At 37.5% G+C, this 18,727-nt stretch overlaps 1 protein-coding gene across 4 annotated transcripts in view; it reads left to right on the top strand.

Annotated features, from left to right (window-relative positions):
- NEB (nebulin) overlaps positions 1 to 18,727 on the top strand; it is a 233,271-nt gene that overhangs the window by 31,700 nt on the left and 182,844 nt on the right. For all 4 annotated transcript variants that reach the window (XM_058548962.1, XM_058548960.1, XM_058548961.1 and 1 more), the window contains exons 19-34: positions 345 to 446; positions 540 to 647; positions 738 to 842; positions 1,877 to 1,975; positions 3,610 to 3,714; positions 4,284 to 4,391; positions 4,477 to 4,590; positions 7,097 to 7,294; positions 9,402 to 9,509; positions 11,227 to 11,325; positions 12,132 to 12,236; positions 12,324 to 12,431; positions 13,963 to 14,274; positions 14,380 to 14,586; positions 17,007 to 17,111; positions 17,816 to 17,923. In XM_058548962.1, the coding sequence (XP_058404945.1) occupies positions 345 to 446; positions 540 to 647; positions 738 to 842; positions 1,877 to 1,975; positions 3,610 to 3,714; positions 4,284 to 4,391; positions 4,477 to 4,590; positions 7,097 to 7,294; positions 9,402 to 9,509; positions 11,227 to 11,325; positions 12,132 to 12,236; positions 12,324 to 12,431; positions 13,963 to 14,274; positions 14,380 to 14,586; positions 17,007 to 17,111; positions 17,816 to 17,923 (2,091 nt within the window). The remainder of the gene's footprint in view (positions 1 to 344; positions 447 to 539; positions 648 to 737; positions 843 to 1,876; positions 1,976 to 3,609; positions 3,715 to 4,283; positions 4,392 to 4,476; positions 4,591 to 7,096; positions 7,295 to 9,401; positions 9,510 to 11,226; positions 11,326 to 12,131; positions 12,237 to 12,323; positions 12,432 to 13,962; positions 14,275 to 14,379; positions 14,587 to 17,006; positions 17,112 to 17,815; positions 17,924 to 18,727) is intronic.

The raw sequence follows: 18,727 nt of genomic DNA, 5'->3' as shown, positions 1-18,727 counted from the left end.
CACCAACTGTTAAAAAATTCATTTTCCATCAAACACATTCAGGTGGAAAGAATTATTTTAAGATAAAAAGTTGATTAGCCAGCAGCACTGGTATGCTCTGATTTATTCTGACTGAGAAATATGAGGATAAGTAACATGAACTTATTTATGGTTATAGCAGACTAGATTATACAAGACATGAGCCTCTACCATATTCATTCTGCTTTTTGCTTTGTGGAAAATAAATGCTGAAAAAATACAAAATTTGCTCTTTTGGTTAAAGTATAGCAATGATGTGAATTTTTTTAATACCCTGAGATAAATTTTTCTTTTCTTTTCTTTGTTTGATTTTTTCCCTCTGACAGAGATTATACAAGGAAAACTATGAGAAGACAAAGGCAAAGAGCATGAATTACTGTGAGACCCCTAAATATCAACTTGATACTCTGCTGAAGAACTTCAGCGAGGTGTGAAAGGCCGTGGTTACCTCTGGGGTTTGAGGGCTTTTCTGGGTTTGACAAGTAACTGTCAATTTGAGTTACATATGTTTTCTTTTTCAGGCTAAATATAAAGATTCATATGTACAGGATGTCTTGGGACATTACATAGGCAGCTTTGAGGACCCATATCAAATACACTGCATGAAAGTTTCAGCTCAAAACAGTGACGTAAGTTTGAAGACAATTGTTCATGCCTCTCAGTGACATTGTTCAGGAACAATAACAATCATGATCTATTTTTGTTCTTTCTCATTATAGAAAAATTACAAAGCAGAATATGAAGAAGATAAAGGGAAATGCTATTTCCCTCAGACAATAACACAAGAATATGAAGCAATCAAGAAACTAGACCAGTGTAAAGATGTAAGTCAGCTGCCCTGAATTCTTGAAATTGGGTTTGGGATTCTTGTGCCATCTAGTGGTAAATTTAGCAGGAGTTTAAATGCCGGCATCTAGTGATTAGCATGAGATGCTAAATTTTAAATTTTGGTTTTTGGGTGGAATTTGGGAACACAAAAATTACTGTGAAGAAGCCTATTTGTGACAAAATAATTTCAGGTTTTATAAATCTTTATTTTCATTAGTTTATATATACATGGCTTTGGAGGAAAGGGAGGACATGGCGATTTGTGAGAGACAGGTGTTCATTCATCCAACAAATTTACATGAGGGGACTAGCTTGTGCCAGACATTGTCCTTGATGCTGAGAAAGAAGATAGGACAAGGTGGGCTGCATTTGGGGAGCCTGCATTTGGGAGGGAGAGACAGATAATAAACAAAGAGAGCACAGAAACAAGAAAGATATCAGTCAATGAGAAGACAGCTAATGTAGAATTAAAATAGGATGATGTGGGAGAGAGAGATGGGATGGGCACTGTAGATTGGGTGGTCAAGGAAGGTCTTAGGCAGGAATGTGCAGCCATGCTAAGGTCAAGGTAAGAGCAGCAGGATGAACAGCCTAAGAAGAGAACAAGCTCGGCATTTAAGGAATTGAAGGGATGAGGTGGCTGAAGTGTACTGGGGAGAAGGACAGTAGTAAGAGGTAAAATGGTAGGAGATGAAGGAGGGGGTGGACTCTGTAGAGTAGGCTTGTAAGCCAAGGTACAGTTTAGATTGAATACCAACTCCAGTGGAGAGCCATTGTAGGGCTTCAGCATGGGGAAAGATTACTCTGGTTGCTGAATTGCAGCAAGGAGATCAGTTTAGAGGCAACTTCAGGAGAGAGAGATTGAGAGAGAGAGAGACATTGAGAAAGAGAGAGGAAGTGGGAACATATCAACCCAGTTTTCAGGAAATAAACTATTTTTGGCTGGAAACTTTCTACATGTTAGTGCGTATATGAACAAGAATATAAAGACACATTATGAAATTTCATTAAAGAACATCTTCTTCTCTAGCATACCTACAAAGTTCATCCAGATAAGACCAAATTCACAGCCGTCACTGATACTCCTGTGCTGTTGCAAGCCCAGCTCAACACGAAACAGCTTAGTGATGTAAGTGCCTTAATTTATGTAAATATGAGTGACCCAGAATGTTTTGCTTATTTGAAACATAAGTATTTACATGCTTAATCTTCATGGGCTCATGTGTCATCCCAACAGTGTCATACTTCAAGATTTGTTTAATAAAATGCAAATGAAGCTGCCAAATTGAATGTAGCCTCAGGGAAAATGGTGTTAGGCAATAATAAAAATAACTAATAATCTTCAATAACTCATTGATTTTTAGTGGGAATTTGCTCATTAGGATCTGTCACATACCAAAAATAACGCATACTAAAACTTCATGACAACTTAAATAAACAACGACAATAACAAAAGCATCCACTTGGGTAGGCAAGCAGTTCCCATTCTTGAGTTTCCTAACAAAGACTTTACTAAAAGAAAAAGAGCACAGAAACAAGAAAGACATCAGGCAATAATAAGAAAAGTAATACACAGTGGTGATACAGAATTAAAATAGGATGACACGAGAATAGAGTGACTGGGGGGGGGCACTTTAGATTGGATAGGCAAGGAAGATCTATGGCAGAATGGTCCAGCCATGCCAAGATCAGGGCAAGAGCAGCAGTGCTTCTCAAACATGCACAGTCATGTGGATCACTCAGTGACTCTGTTAAAAATGCAGATTCTGATTCAGTAGGTCTGCAGGACCCAATATTCTGATGCTCTCATAAGCTCCCAGGTGATGCTGATGCTGCTGATTGGTAGAGCACACTATCAGTAGCAAGGTGCTAACACAACTAAATTCTGAGAAGTGGCATGTCCTTCTCAAGACAGGAAGGCAAAATGTACAGTTTGTCCTACTACAAAATGTGTTTTAGTAACACGGATTAGCTCATGTGCATTTGGTAAAGAATGACATCAGTATAACCCAGAAGTCATAGTGCTTCATGTGCAACTTTTCCTAGCATGTTCATATTTTGCATCCCAAGAAAGAACACCTAAACGCTGACATCGCTGATCCCATTGAACTCGGCAAGCTGCAGAGGAACATGGTGATTTTCGCAGTGCCGAGTCCCCACGCACTCTTCTCATTGGCCTGGTTGGGCTACAGGCTCTGTTTTGAAGATGCTTATTGCACAGTTCTTCTCAGTATTGTGCATTTGCCTTTATCTCCAGAATTCAACAACCCCATGCCCTCCTTGTACTCTTTTCCATCCACCTAATGTCACCTTTAGAACATTTTAAATTAAGTCCTATATTTTGTAGGACTTTAAATTTTGTAGGACTATAAATTCTTTAGAAAATATTTACATGTCTTTTTAATTGTGCTGGCATGTTATTTAGAATTATTATTATTTTTGTTAGTGCTCTGATTACAGAATTTCATAGATATTGAATGTTCATGCCTTCAAGGTACAGCCTGGGAGTTTAGATCAGACAATGAGTTTCCCGTATGTACATTGTGGTAGTATTTACAAAATGACAACCCAAAGTTTGGTTATACCACAATCTCTGAAAGAGGGAGTCAGTCTGGGCCCTGCGCTGGACTTTGACTGGATTGACTATTTCTTTGAGGCATCTTTCTAAAAAGGGTAGAAATGACTTAGCTATATATACTCTCCTCCATAAATTCAAGGAAGTTCCTCCCCTGAACTGTTTGGCTATCCTCTACTATTTTTCAGCTGAATTACAAAGCAAAACATGAAGGTGAGAAGTTCAAGTGCAACATACCAGCAGATGCTCCACAGTTTATCCAACACAGAGTCAATGCCTATAACCTGAGTGATGTAAGTACCAAAGACGCAGAAGCCTGTATTTGTATGTGCATGAGAAGAGGAAATGTTATAGGTGTTTAAAAAGACCAGATTAGGAGTTATGCAAATAAACAACTACTGAGATTGTTACCAGAGTATAGGTGGAGCTTTTAAGGCATAATGCTTTTAAGACTCTTACTTAGCTATCAGATTTCATTTTCCACAGTCTCTAATACTATCAGAAACACTCTCTCAATTACCCCTCTGTTAATCCTTAGAGTTTTACAAGATCTCTCCTATGTAAATGTCACATTTCGCCTTCTCCAAGTGGTTTTCATTTTATATTATCCTTTGTACATCAGGATAGCAGAGTCTTTAGAAAGTTCACAGAACCTTAGAAAGAATACATTATACTTATTTGGTGGTGGGGGGAAGAAGCTGGATGATAGATAAATTAATAGTTATACTACCATTTGGTAAATATGGTATTTATAGGTGAGATAAGCCTATGTACACAAATTTTCAATGTTTTTTATTTTTACTGGATGAATTTGTGTTAGATGTTTTTCTTACAATTCCTTTGTTGAAATTTTCCTGTCCAGAATATTTATAAGCATGACTGGGAGAAAAGCAAAGCTAAGAAGTTTGACATCAAAGTGGATGCCATTCCCCTGCTGGCAGCCAAAGCCAACAGCAGGAATGTTAGCGATGTGAGTATGGCCTGGGCCCCTGGGCAGGGGGGCCTCAGTGATGTTTCCTGATGGGTGTGATCTGGCATGTGTGATGTCTTTGCAGGTGATGTACAAGAAAGACTATGAAAAAAGCAGAGGGAAAATGATTGGAGCCCTCAGCATTAATGACGACCCGAAGATGCTGAACTGCTTGAAGGCGGCCAAAAACCAGAGTGAAGTGAGTGCTTTCCTAAATCTGTCTTGTTTTCAAGATGGCGTCCCTGTTAACATGCCCAGGGCAGTAGCTTGTAAAAGGACTCCATATCCATGGGATCTCTCCAGTTTACAACAACAAACTGCTGGGAGAAGTTTGGAAGCTGGGTGATGCCCCAGATTCTTGCACCTCTCACGTTTAAGGGGAGAAATTACTGATTTGCACTTAGTCTCCATTTCACTTTGAAAAATGTATATGTTAATATTTAATAGACTATAAATTGTAATTTTCAAAACCTTTTGGAAAACATCACTAGATGTTTTCACATTTTCTTCTAATAGAAAAATAACATTTAAAGTGATGATTTTAAAACTGTCTTTATTTTGGAAGAAAAATCGTGAGTCACAGATAAAAATCTTAGTATAGCTATCATTGCTCTTTATTGACTTGAATAATTAGTATTGGCCTAGGTCCAAGAAAAATACTCCATTGATTATAGGCCCCTTTGAGAATCTGATAAAAGATTTGGACAATCCATCTAGAAAAACAAACTTTATTTTCATGCCTTGTGCCTAAATGTCAGAGAATTTATGGATTCCCTAAGGCTTGTCTATGGGCCATCTATCATTTTTTGGTTAAAATTCTGACTATAGAGAGGCAAACACCTACTATTGCAAATTTCAATATACACTGTGTTTTAAAAATATTTAGAGAATCTCTTAAGAGGGGTAAGAACGTTCAACATAGCTTGCAAATAATGGTTTTTCACAATTAAAGAGAAAGATGTTTGTATCATTTACTTTCATTTTAACCGTGTGTTCATATAAGAATCTATATATACCTTCTTTAACTCATTTTGTATTTAGTATATAGTCATATAGCACTTTAAAACATCCTAGTCAATGATTTTCTCCAATAACTTCACATCAAATTATGTCAGTATACAGTGCTCACGTACATAGCACTATCTTGTTCGCTAATTCCTTATCCCTTTTCAACTCAAAAAGTCATAGCTCTCCATTGAGAGCACATATATCTTTATCTTTTGTTTTTCATCCTATCACAGAACCCATTAGAACTCTAGGGGCATAATAAGTCTTCAATAAATACTTGTTAATTGATTGATGTTGGCAACCAAAAGAAATAGTCAGTGATGAGTCATTCTCACATAATATCCAGGCTAAATGCTAAGCTGCAGATATAGAACACTCAGAGCTTTTAAAAAGAATCTTTTAAAGCGCTTTGGACCTTTGATAACATTTTATATGTGAGGTCTGTGTGAGCCGGTATGAATATGAACAAAAGAGTCAAAACAATTTAGTCAAAAACATTTCCACACCCCAACTGCTATTGCAACATTGCTTTATCAGTTTATTTCTAATAAAGGCAAACTGTCTTTATTTTTTTTCAGTGTTCTTGCATACCATCAGAAAGTTTCTGTCTTTTGTTTTCATAAACCAGGGTCTAGATTTTACAATTAAGTGATAAATTTATTCAGTGAAAGTGACTAACCACAAAATATTAGAGGGAAGATCACACTCCCTAAGGAAACTAAAAGGTCAGATCACTTGCAAAAGGAATTTCTACAGAAGATTTATAGTGCACATCTATACTTGCTAGTTTGGATCACTGCCTTTAAAGCTTATGTGATTATGGGGAGATGTAATAGGTTTAGAATTTTCCTAAGGGCATTGGGTCAGAATTTTTCTCTCTGTTAAGGTAGTTGGTGAGTGGACATGATGAAGCTGGGATTTTGACCTAATTAGCACCCTATCTAACCATTCCAGAAAACCAGCCAATGAAAGTGCCTTCTGAGGCTCAGTCAGGACATTTGCTTTATGAGAACACTGTGCATAAGGGCCAAGGTTACTTTAATAGCTCAGTTTCACAAACTTTTTTCCTTTGAGGTCTTATAATTACTGCAACTGGAATCTTCTTTTAAATTATTACCAAAATTAAACTTGGTATGAGAAAACCTTTGGGATTCTCAGTAGGGCTTATCTATTGTCAAAAGTAAGATAGTCAGGTTGAAAAATCAGTAACTATCTGTTTAAAGATGACTTTAGAAAAGCCAAGAAGTCAAGTGTACACTATTTGTGAAGTAGTCATTTTATAAAACCAGAAGTATGAAATGATTGTTATGTGATTTTCATCAATTAAAAAAATACTTCTTTATTGGAAAACTCGTCAAAGGTTAGATTACCTTAGTAGAAATAGTGCTAGTTAGTGGTCCTTGAAAACCTCTGTTTTAAAATAAGATAATTCCTGGCTGAAGCAGAAGCTGTGGCTCTTTCCTAATGTCTGACAGTTGCTATTTGATCTAAAAAGAGATCTGAGAAGATTTGTCCATATATGATTTTGGGGGGAGTTTCAAAGATGTGTAACATATGAACAAATTTTAGGAAAAAATAGCTACTCAGATGTTTGGATCTGTTTCTTTACTTGTATTTATTGTTTATGAGAGATCTCTGTGGTTTTCTGGAAGTCCATTGAGGATTTGTGGCTATAAATACTAATTTTCTATTCACAGCATGAATATCGTAAAGACTATGAAAAAGCAAAAACTGTCTACACAGCACCTCTTGATATGCTTCAAGTGACTCATGCTAAGAAATCTCAGGCAATTGCCAGTGACGTGGACTATAAGCACCCCTTACACAGTTACAGCTACCCGCCCGATAGCATCAACGTGGACCTTGCCAAGAAGGCTTATGCGCTGCAGAGCGATGTAAGTAATCAGATTTTCTCTATTCCCCCTTTTTAAGGTGGAAACTGAAAAAGATTTCTAAGTTGAGTGATGTTTTTGGCAATTCTCAGAGGTACCTGAGAGGTACCTGTCGGTGGCAAGTACATAATGGAAAGCTTACCCTTGTGGTTCTATAAGAGCACACCCTTCAGAGTTAGAGAGCGTGGGTCTAGCGCGTGCACCCCATCACTGTTCCCTTTGGGAATGTTATCAACCTTGCTGAGTCTAGAGTCTTGGGTCTAGCATGCACCCCATCACTGTTCCCTTTGGGAAAGTTATCAACCTTGCTGAGTCTAGAGTCTTCCTTGTAAAATTGGAATAAAACAAAAGAATTGTTTTGAAGATTTAAATGAATGCAAAATAATTAGCATGGTGCCAGGCCCTGGTGAATTCTCAGTAAACATTCACTATTATTATCACCACCACTACCATAATGATCACATTTATCATCATTAATATTTTTTTACATAGATTGCTATCTTGTCTGAAAATAAAGTATCATATCATTTACAGCATCAATTTTTATAGTAGCTGGGTTTTTTCCTGCAGATTGAATCTTCTTTAAGCAAATTAATTTGTCTGAGCTACACAATTGAATACTTTATCCTAGCAATTCTGTTTTTTTTAAAATGTGGTAAAATACACATAACATGAAATTTGCCATATTTTCCATTTTTAAGTCTACAGTTCAGTAGTGTTGATTAATTCACATTGTTGTGCAAAAAATCTCCAAAACTTTTTCATCTTGCAGAACTGAAACTCTATATGCATTAAACAACAACTCTCCATTTCCTCCTCCCCTTGGTCCCTGACAACCACCCTTCTACTTTCTGTTTCTCTGAGTTGGACTACTCTAAAGACCTCATATAAATGGGCTCAGAACAGTATTCGTAATTGTGTGACTGGCTTATTTCACTTAGTGTAATGTCCTCAAGGTTCATCAGTGTTGTAGCGTGTGTCAGAATTTGCTTCCTTTTTGAGGCTGAATAATATTCTATTATATGTATATATCACATTTTATTTATCCATGCATCTGTCAGTGGACATTTGGGTTGCTTCCATCTTTTGGCTATGGTGAATAATTCTGCTATAAACATGGGTGTATAAGTATCTCTTTGAGACCCTACTTTCAATTCTTCTGGGTATACACTCAGAAGTGAAATTGCTAGATCGTATAGTAATTCTATTTTTCATTTTTTGGGGAACCACCATACTATTTTCTACAGCAGCTGCACAGTTTTACATCCCCATCACTAACAATTCTATTTTGTGCATTATTACCTTATTTATTTGTTTAATTTTTCTATGTTTCTTTCTCCCAAATAGATTGTAAGCATCTCAAAGGCAGTTACCTAATGGTTTTTGATTCCAATTAAAAGGCCCATACTAAAGAACAAAAATTTGAATTTTGTATTTAGAATATAAGTTTTAGGTACCACCTAGAGCCAGATAACAAGAGTGGTTCATTGTTTTAATAATATCAAGTAACTGTCCTCAAGACAGGACCAATTTCAAATGATAACTTCTCTCCATAAGCAAGTTATCAAGTGCACCTATTTTAAAGTGCATTGTTAGCCAACGTACAAACACTCCTAAGCCGACCATGACACATGAAGGGCAATGTGTGCAAACACTAAGTACAAATAACTACCATCAAGTCTTATCTTATCAGAAAATGAGCAAAATTATCTACCATCAATGTGGCCTTCAGTCCTAATTTGCCCATAGAAACATAATACTTAGAGTTCCAGTGAGCAAACATCTTGCATTTGACTATCTAAATCTCACAATTTCATTTATTCCTTGAAATGCAGCTTTGCATTTAGCATTTTCCAGATTGGAATTAGAGTTTCACATACTTCCATTCAGCTGGAAATAAGGATGAAATGGAACATATGTCAACTAGAACAGCGAAAACCTAATGGCTGTTAAATCTCTCACCAAGGAAATTTTTACAATAACCTTAGTGTATGCAATAATGAAGCTGGTCAGAAATCTTCAAAACATCTTTTTGGGTAAAATTTTAGTGATTTTTATGAATACGGATGATGCTGAGCAAAAGAAATATAACTTTCTCTTGGTGTTTTAGGTTGAATACAAAGCTGACTACAACAACTGGATGAAAGGTTGTGGCTGGGTGCCTTTTGGGTCCCTAGAAATGGAAAAGGCAAAGCGAGCTTCAGACATCCTGAACGAGGTAAAGCCAGCATGTGTGTCACAGCGTGAATGTGTCATGTTTAACCTTCAACCCCATAGGAAATGCCTCCTTTAACACTTCCTTCTCTAGTAATTGTTGCTGAGGAAAAAAACCCACCATGTGCATGAATTATCGTGGTAGATAAGCATACTCCTTTACATCACCAAAAGCATTTATGTTAACCATTCATGATAAACATATTCTTAGCAACTTTATCAAAGTATAATTTGCTTACCATAAAATTCACCTATTTTAAGTGTGCACCTTGGTGAGTTTTAATAAATTCATATGGTGGTACAGCCATCACCACAATTGAACTTTAAAATGATGCTAGTATCCCAAAAAGTTTCCTTGAAAAATTCCTGCTCCCATCTTCACCCCCAGGCAACCACCAATCTGCTTTCTGTCTCTATAGTTTTGTCTTTTCTGGAAATTTCTTTTGTATCAGACTTCTTTCACTTAGCATGATGTTTTTGAGATTTATCGATATTTTTACATGTGTCTGTAATTCATTCCTTTTTATTATTGAGTAGTATTTCTTTTGTATGGCTATACCACATTTTGGTTGTCCAGTAGGTGGGCATGTAGCTTTTCCCAATTTTTGGCAATTATGAATAATGCATATAATTAATATTATAGAAGTTTTCTTTGAAGTATTATACTCTATGTCATATTCTGATAACTTCGAAGTGGCATGTCAATTATTATTCAGTCTAAGAAAAAACAGTGACAATCTTGGGCTCTTAAAGCAGACAGGTTATTTGTCCCTCCTCTGCCAACAGCTGAACATTCCCACCGCAGTGAGGTGAATCCATCATCAAGGAGGTTAGACTACATAAAGAAGGGACAGAGGTGCTGAGTGGGTCTTCACACTCAAGTTTCTGCTGTCCTTGTTGTTTTGTGTTTTTGTTTGTTTTTGATGAAAACCATTTTGTCTACTCGGAGATCTTTCAGAAAAAGTTCTGGGTTAGTGGTTTTCAGAAGTCTGAAGTTGAAAGAGCAATGTTACCATATCCTCAATAGTGGGATGTGTAATACTCACAAAGGAAGAGGACTGGGAGAAGAAATGGAGAAAAATATAGGAATAAGTGTAGCCAGAAGTTGCCAGCTCCCAACTGAGACACCTTCCCCACGTCCCCTCTCCTGTGCTCCCTCAGCAGTTAGTGATAACCTATGTACTAACCACAGTAAGGCTCGGAAAGCAAAAGTCCTCTCTCTCATTAATAATCCTTAGCTGTTGCCCTAGTTCCTCAATTCCTCCTCCCTTGACTGGAGAGCTTCTGTCCTTCAGCCACTGCTGGAGTGACAGGGAAAAGAACATCTCTGAGAACTTGTTAGTGTCATGCAAAGACACTTCGAATCTCCTTGCCTGCTTTTCTGTTAATCCTTTAGAAAACTTCGTGATGTTTCCAGATCCTGCTTAACTGAGAGTGCCCACTTTCATGTCACAAGCAAGAAATTAAGAAAGTAAAGTCTGGTTCCTGAAAGTTGTATTGGTCTGTGCTGCCCCAAATAATCCTAAATTAAACCAGCTTTTTTAACACTGGCTTTTGTGTTGGATTCATTTTTTTCCCCAAGCCAAACAAGAATCTAGTATTTTTACATTTTAAAATCAGGAAAGATCCTTGTTCCACCAAAATAAATTTCAAGGATTTTGTTATATTAACCTTCGGTGAAAGTAATATTATTATTTTTCTCTTTTTAATTTGCCAAACAGAAAAAATATCGCCAACATCCAGACACTCTCAAGTTTACCTCTATTGAAGATGCTCCGATTATAGTACAGTCTAAAATTAACCAGGCCCAGAGGAGTGATGTAAGTGTTAAGCCTACCTGTATTTTAGTAAATGTTCTCTGACACAAAATACATTTGTAGTCCAAATGTACTCATCACTTGTAGTTGTAATCTAATCTAGGGAGACTCAATTACATAAGCAACTGCATAATTCCCCCAGCTTTTCATTAAAATAGCACACCTAATTCATATCTTTAGAGTGTTAGGTATATTGTGCTGACTATCCTTTCAGGCATTGGACATTGCTTTCCAAGGGAAAGGGAAGAGGGGCTCCTCTTGATGACAAGAAACACAAGCCTATTTCTAGGAAAGATCGAGAAAATGAATACACGTACTACATCATATGGAGGAGTTAAATTTTAAGTCAGAGCTAAGACAAAAATCATATGTATAGTAAAAACTACCCCTAAGTCCCTTTAGTCACCCACAAAATATAATACAGGCAGCTGGTGTAGCCCACCCTATTAGCCTTTCCTATGCTCAGGAAAGTGTCTGCAGGTCAGCGTTTTCATCAGGCCACCTCCCTGGGCTAACTTCCTCGAGATGCCCTTACGTAAGTCCAGAAGTTCCTAGTGCATCCCAAGGGACCTTTGCACAAGGGACCTGAACCAGCACTAAGATAGAACCCTGTGCAATTGCATGTGAGACCTTAAATGCCTACAGACATTGTCAGGGGGGTGAATATGGGACTGACACAGAGAACGTCTTTCATGACAAGCACCTCTGGGCAATGTGATGTGCTCTAAAATTATTTTCCTGTGCCATTAAATGCTTTCCTCTACTTTATTTATTTTTTTGTTTGTTTATGCATTTTTTTTCTCTTCCAGACCGCCTACAAAGCCAAAGGAGAGGAAATTATTCACAAATACAGCCTGCCAGCAGATGTGCCTCAGTTCGTTCAGGCTAAAGTCAATGCCTACAACATCAGTGAGGTGTGCGCATGCGCTCAGCAGCTGATTACGGGTTAAGCCTTTTCTAAGCGTGGCCTGAGTTATATTCAAATGATGTTTTTCTTTCAGAATATCTACAAAGCAGACTTGAAAGATTTGAGCAAAAAGGGATATGACCTGAGAACCGATGCGATTCCCATCCGAGTTGCCAAGGCCGCCAGGCAGGCGGCGAGTGACGTAAGGCCAGCTGGTGGTCACCTGTGTGTAACTAGAAAATGTGGGCGGGCTGGTCTTGTTATCCAAAAGTCACCAAGTCTGTCGTCCCTGACTGGAAGCAAGTCCAGTTGAAAACTATGTAGAAAGGAAGGTTCCCTAAATAGATCTGAATTTTGGGGGAGAGTAAGGATTCCTATAACCTTTACTGATCAGTTCTAATCAAGCACTCTAATTCTAGATTCTCATCTATATTTCTGCACAAATTCGCATTATTCCTTCTTGTGGAAATAAAGAAGTTACGTACTATTTAAGTCATAATAACCTCCTATGGCAAAACTTTATCTCAAAACTTGCTTAATTTATATGAATTCTCTCTTTCCCTTGTTCTCTTTTTGCTTCATTGCATCTACATACTGATGAATTGGCTTCAAGTTTCAGAGCCCCTAATAGTCATCGTTAGGTTCCATTAAAGATAAGACTTGTTTCTTTTCCTTTCTTACTTTAACCCTCATGTGAGCTGAAGTTACTTTGCTCTTTGAGATTTAAACAAAATTGACTCAAGCCCCCACCTTGCCTATAGGCAGTGGGATACCTCCCCCCAACCCCCGCCCCAGCGCCATGATTGCTGCAGATACTCTGAGGTTTTCATTTTTTCTGATCATCTCTGACTCCTTGTTTGCACATGATGGTTTTGCTCTGGCTTAGCTGGGCTCTCTTCCCCTGGCTTTACTTCTCTTTCTGCCTGATCCAGGGATGGAACACGGCCCCTTGCTTTTGATTTCCTAGGTCCCAAGCACAACTTCATTGATTGTTCGAAATGAAGTTGACATTGCACCAACGTAAATATGTTGCAATCGAATAATAAATGTCTGTGTCCCCAAATCCCTGCTCCAGAATTTGTCACTGCTCCCCTTTCTCTGTGGGTGCCCTCCTCCAGCCACACCCCACCCGGACATACACACAAGCCTTCCCTCACATCTCTGCTTCTCAGTTTCCCAGATTTCTTCCCAGGTCTCCCTGAGGTAGCTCGCTTCTCCTCACTGTATTATTCAGAGCCAATTAGGGTTTACACACCACTGGCTCTGGGTCTCCCTTTGAATATACAAAGACTCATTAAAATTCTACTACTACTACTAAAATTCTACTATTACTACTACAATTCTACTTCTAATAAGATAGCCAGCTATTTGGAGTCTCCTTCTTTCACAGCACAATATGATTGGTAGAGATTGTGAAATATTTATCTTTTCACTTTTCTCCACCAGTGTATAAGTAGAAAGGAACTCATTTTACTTCGTCACTGATATGAATTATGTAATGCCCCCACCCCAACTCTCTTGAGTGGCAGAAGCAACGAGAGACAATCAGATAGGCTTAAAATAACATTTTTTATTTTACCAAGCTACGTTTCTAAGTATTTGCAAGTGAATATCTAATGGTTTATTAAAGTAAAGTAATTTCTGGGGAGCTCAATTGCTTCAATTCATGGTCCCATTGTTCAGTAAAATATTTATAACTGAATTTAAAAATATGCCTACTTTGTTTCCGATAGGTTCAGTACAAGAAAGATTATGAAAAAGCCAAAGGGAAAATGGTTGGCTTCCAAAGTCTCCAGGATGATCCTAAACTGGTTCATTATATGAATGTGGCCAAGATACAGTCAGATTGGGAGTATAAAAAAGACTATGAGAAGACAAAGACGAAATACAACACGCCCCATGATATGTTCAATGTGGTGGCAGCTAAGAAAGCTCAGGATGTTGCCAGCAACGTCAACTATAAGCATACGCTCCATCATTACACCTACCTGCCTGACGCCATGGACCTGGAGCTGTCTAAAAACATGATGCACATACAGAGTGATGTAAGCGACATCCACTCCACAAGACAATGCCCTTCTAAGGTTGGAGACTGCCGTGAGAGAACCCACTGCCTGGGGCACTCATCCTCTTCTCTCTCTTTGCTGTAGAATGCCTACAAGGAGGACTACAACAACTGGATGAAAGGCATAGGCTGGATACCTATCGGCAGTCTGGAAGTAGAAAAAGTTAAAAAGGCGGGTGATGCCCTGAATGAAAAGAAGTACAGGCAACATCCAGACACCCTCAAATTTACCAGTGTCGTGGACTCCCCAGTTATGGTCCAGGCGAAACAGAACACAAAGCAGATCAGTGATGTGAGTACAACAAAAGAGAGTGGGCAAAGGATGGAGGGAGGCTTAAAAAAAATAAATGTCAGGGGGCCGGCCCAATGGCATAGTGGTTAAGTTCACACGTTCCACTTTGGTGGCCCGGGTTTCACCAGTTCGGATCCTGGGCGCAGGACTACTCATCACTCATCAAGCCATGCTGAGGTGGCATCCCACAGAGAAGAGCTACAACCCTACAACTATGATACACGACTATGTACTGGGGCTTTGGGGAAAAAAAAGAAAAAGAGGAAGATTGGCAACAGATGTTAGTGCAGGGCCAATCTTCCTGAAAAAAAAAATCTACTTAGAAGATCAGAAGAAAAAAAATAAATAAATAAACGTCAGCTCAAAATTTTTATTCTTATGAGCCAGTATGTTTCCTTTTAGAATTATTATTTTATTTATTTAACTTAAAAATAATAATTACAATTATTTTTAGTTTGGGCACTAGTATTTTCTTTTTCTTCTATCTTGCTTTTTACCTTCCTTTTTAAAATGTCTGCCTTTTTAACTGCCTTGAAATACTGTGTTATTGGATAAATTTGACATGGTGCAAAAAGTTCTATTCTAATACTACACACACACACAAAATTTAAACTTAAATCTCAGACACTTTATTGTGGCAATTTCATGATATTCAGTTCTCTATGAAGTTGCTCATATTTGCTTTTCATATATAAAATATTAATACAGGGAAATAATACACATGAGTATATGATTTTGCTCTCAGAATTCGTCATATACAATTATTACAGAGACTTTTTTTACTTAAGTCTTGGTGGAGATTAGTATATCGTTTGCCTGTCTGTCCATGAGCAATGTATATGCTCTGGCGAAAGTCAGATCTAAAGGAGAGTTTGGTGTATAGAGGAGTTAAAGGGACATCAAAAGCGTTCATTCGTTAGTTCGTTGAATACATGCTTTTGAACACCTTCCATGTGCCAGGCACTGTAATACGTGCTGATGTATAAAGACGAACTAGAGGAGGATTAGTGGGATATAGGATATAACAAAGTTATAGGACAAGAGTATAAGACTAAGGCATGGATTGTCACATGGAGAGATGAATGCTCCAGGAGAGGCATGTGCTAAGTAAGTAAGCACAAGGGAAGAGGGTAACCATCTACCCAAGAATTCCTGGAAAATAAAGGAAGGACGTGTTTCTGGCAAAAGGAAAAATATGATGACAGTCACGAAGTAATGAATGGAAGGACAGTGAAGGGTTTGGGATTGTAACCTGGTCATTGAGGGTCCTGTATGCTAATTTATAGTCTGGACATTACGGGGTAGGTAACAGGAGGTACTGAAGATTTTTAATCCATGGACTTGCATTATCAGGTCTGTGTTTTAGAAGATAATTCTGGCTAAAAGTGCAGAGACTGTATTGGAGAGGGGAGAGATGGGAAGCAAGGAGATGAATTAGGAAGCTGTTACAGAAATGCAATAGAAGGCTTATTTGGACTTTAACTAAGGCAGTAGCAACGGGAAAGGAGATGTTTAGAAAGTCAAATGAATGGGATTCTGTGAATGCTTAGATATGGTTTCTAAAGGCAGTGAGGAAGTAAAGATAGCTCTTGGATTTCGCGAAGAAATTATTTAGTATTTGGGGATACATTTAGATATCAGCCATTTCAGACTACTTGTGATACATACACACTAGTTTACTTATGATGTTCCACACAGACATGCCTGGGAAAGGGGGTATATATGATAAATGACAAGAGATTGAAAATCTACTTGTGATTCTACTTCTGTTTTAGTTTTAGAAATGAAGCATTTTCTTTTCCATTACCAAGAGGAGGATACAATGTGATTTTTATATCATATACTTTGATGTTGTTCAGACATCTTTAAAATTACAAAAGAGGGTAAATGAAATAGTAAATCTTTGGAGTATACAGGATTTATGTATAAGCACCTTGATATTGTGAGGAAATTATTATATGCTTTTACTGATACAATTACTAGTGGAAAGTTTTTAGCAGAAGTGAAAGACTCATTCTAACTACCATTTTTTCTTGGAATAAAAAACCAAAAACAAAAAAAACAAGACTCTAGGAACTATTAACTCCACTAGCAAAGAAGGAGCTTTTCCGGCTTCGGTGAATTCTATTATTCATGTTAGTGTTTGCGTTTGCACTTATTTTCCATTCCTCTCTGGCAGTCAAAGATTTCTGTTTTCTTAAGGATTTTTTTGTCTCTTTTATAATACACAGAGTTGTTGGGTCTTCCTAAAGATAGCAAGATACTTGCATTTCTTAAAAATAGGAAAATGCCTTTGATAATTTTTAACAATAGAAATAGAGGGGCATTGTGCTAGGAATAACTTTGTTAAGCATGCAATTAATATAGTTTCTTTTTTGTACTACCCATATGCATTTTATTTTTGTGACTGTGTGTTGCAGGTCTTATACAAAGCTAAAGGAGAAGATGTGAAACATAAGTACACTATGAGTCCTGATCTTCCTCAGTTTCTCCAGGCCAAGTGCAATGCTTACAATATAAGTGATGTAAGTAGGGTCTTTGATAGGGCGTGAAATCCAGACCTGACAATAAAATAATAGAATTTTAGATTAGGATGGGACCTTGACAAGTATGTAGGTCAATTTCCCACATAATCCCCATTGGAGCATATCTCATGATGATGGCTCTACCTTTTGAGTTGGCCTTTTTAAGTGTAGGACAACTCTAAAGGATATAACATTCTTCCTTACGTAGAACCCAGCATCTATTTCTCTAAAAATTCTACTTAGTTTTCCTAGTTTTGCATATGGAGGAGGTTATTATCCTCCAAAAAAATAAGAATAAATGAAATTCTTTCTCACAACAACCCTAAAATTTCTCAAGCTACCTACCAGGTCTTCGCTTGACCTTCCTTTCATAGTACTGAACAACTTAATTTTCTCCAGTTAGTCCTCACATACCATGGTTTCCAGAACTTTTGTTACTCTCCTCTGGACCTACTCCAGTTTCTCAATATCCCTTTTCAGTATGTGCCAAAACCATATTTGGGTGAATAATTAGTGCAGAATCCAATAATTTCATGGTATACAAAGTGTGAAATTTGTTAATGTAGCTTCTTAAAACAGTATGTGCTATAAGAGATTCCTTTAGCTTATATTTGGAAAAGAACAAAACAGTCCCAGCAGTTGAGGAATCGCTTTAGCTGATTAATACACAGCATGCTGACATCTTTTTTTCTTTCCCATTCCAGGTCTGTTATAAACGGGACTGGCATGATTTAATAGCCAAAGGCAACAATGTGCTGGGTGATGCTATTCCCATCACTGTGGCCAAAGCATCAAGAAACATTGCCAGTGATGTGAGTAAAAATTTTAGGTGAAATCTGGGTGATTGCCTTTTTAAAAAGTAATCAAATGTGTGCTTGTTTAAATGATACCACACTGAAAACAATATCTTGAGTTAATGACATTTGAATTTTCCATGAAATATTGTTTTGAAAACCTGTCACTTTTTCAACGTTTTGTGATTCTTTTCAGTTGACCCCACTTGGTAGAACTGTCATAAATCGGACAGTGGCTTTCTCCCCTGATTCATAGCCCAAATTGCCTTCACTGACACATTTCCCTGACAGCCCACATTTATTTTCGGTGAGAACACCCTGACTGACACTAACACATTAAATTCAGATGACTGCCTGCATTATAGTTGTAGTAAGAAGATTGAAAAGACGTTAATATAAAATGTACAGATTTTATAAACCAAATGGGAAAAAGCCCACTTTTCCAGAGTATAGTTTTGATTTATGTAAATTGATGCCCACTTCATCTGTAATAGAAAAAGTATACACTTATATGCCTTCCCATCATTGAAAAACAAAATTTTCAAAAAGCAGGCATGCCCTGTAGACATCACTGTCACATACTATTCCAGGGGCTACAGTCTTGGTTTGAGAGATGAGAAGAAAGAAACCACCCATGTGTACAGACCACGTGGGAGATAGGGGTGTAAGAATTCTACAGCTTTCCTGGTGGGGATGGTACTGAAAATGTATTCCTCAAAGGTTTGCACATCACTATGAAATACATTTCTAGTTTAAGGAGAAAGTAGAAGTCTGAAGTTTACGTTATCAATTTTTTTCTAATATGACTAGAAATTACTTGAT

Source organism: Diceros bicornis, chromosome 10 (genome assembly GCF_020826845.1).
Source record: "Diceros bicornis minor isolate mBicDic1 chromosome 10, mDicBic1.mat.cur, whole genome shotgun sequence".
Taxonomy (NCBI): Eukaryota; Metazoa; Chordata; class Mammalia; order Perissodactyla; family Rhinocerotidae; genus Diceros; species Diceros bicornis.
Note: the sequence above shows the minus strand (reverse complement) of the source record. Positions and strands in the feature narration are given on the sequence as shown.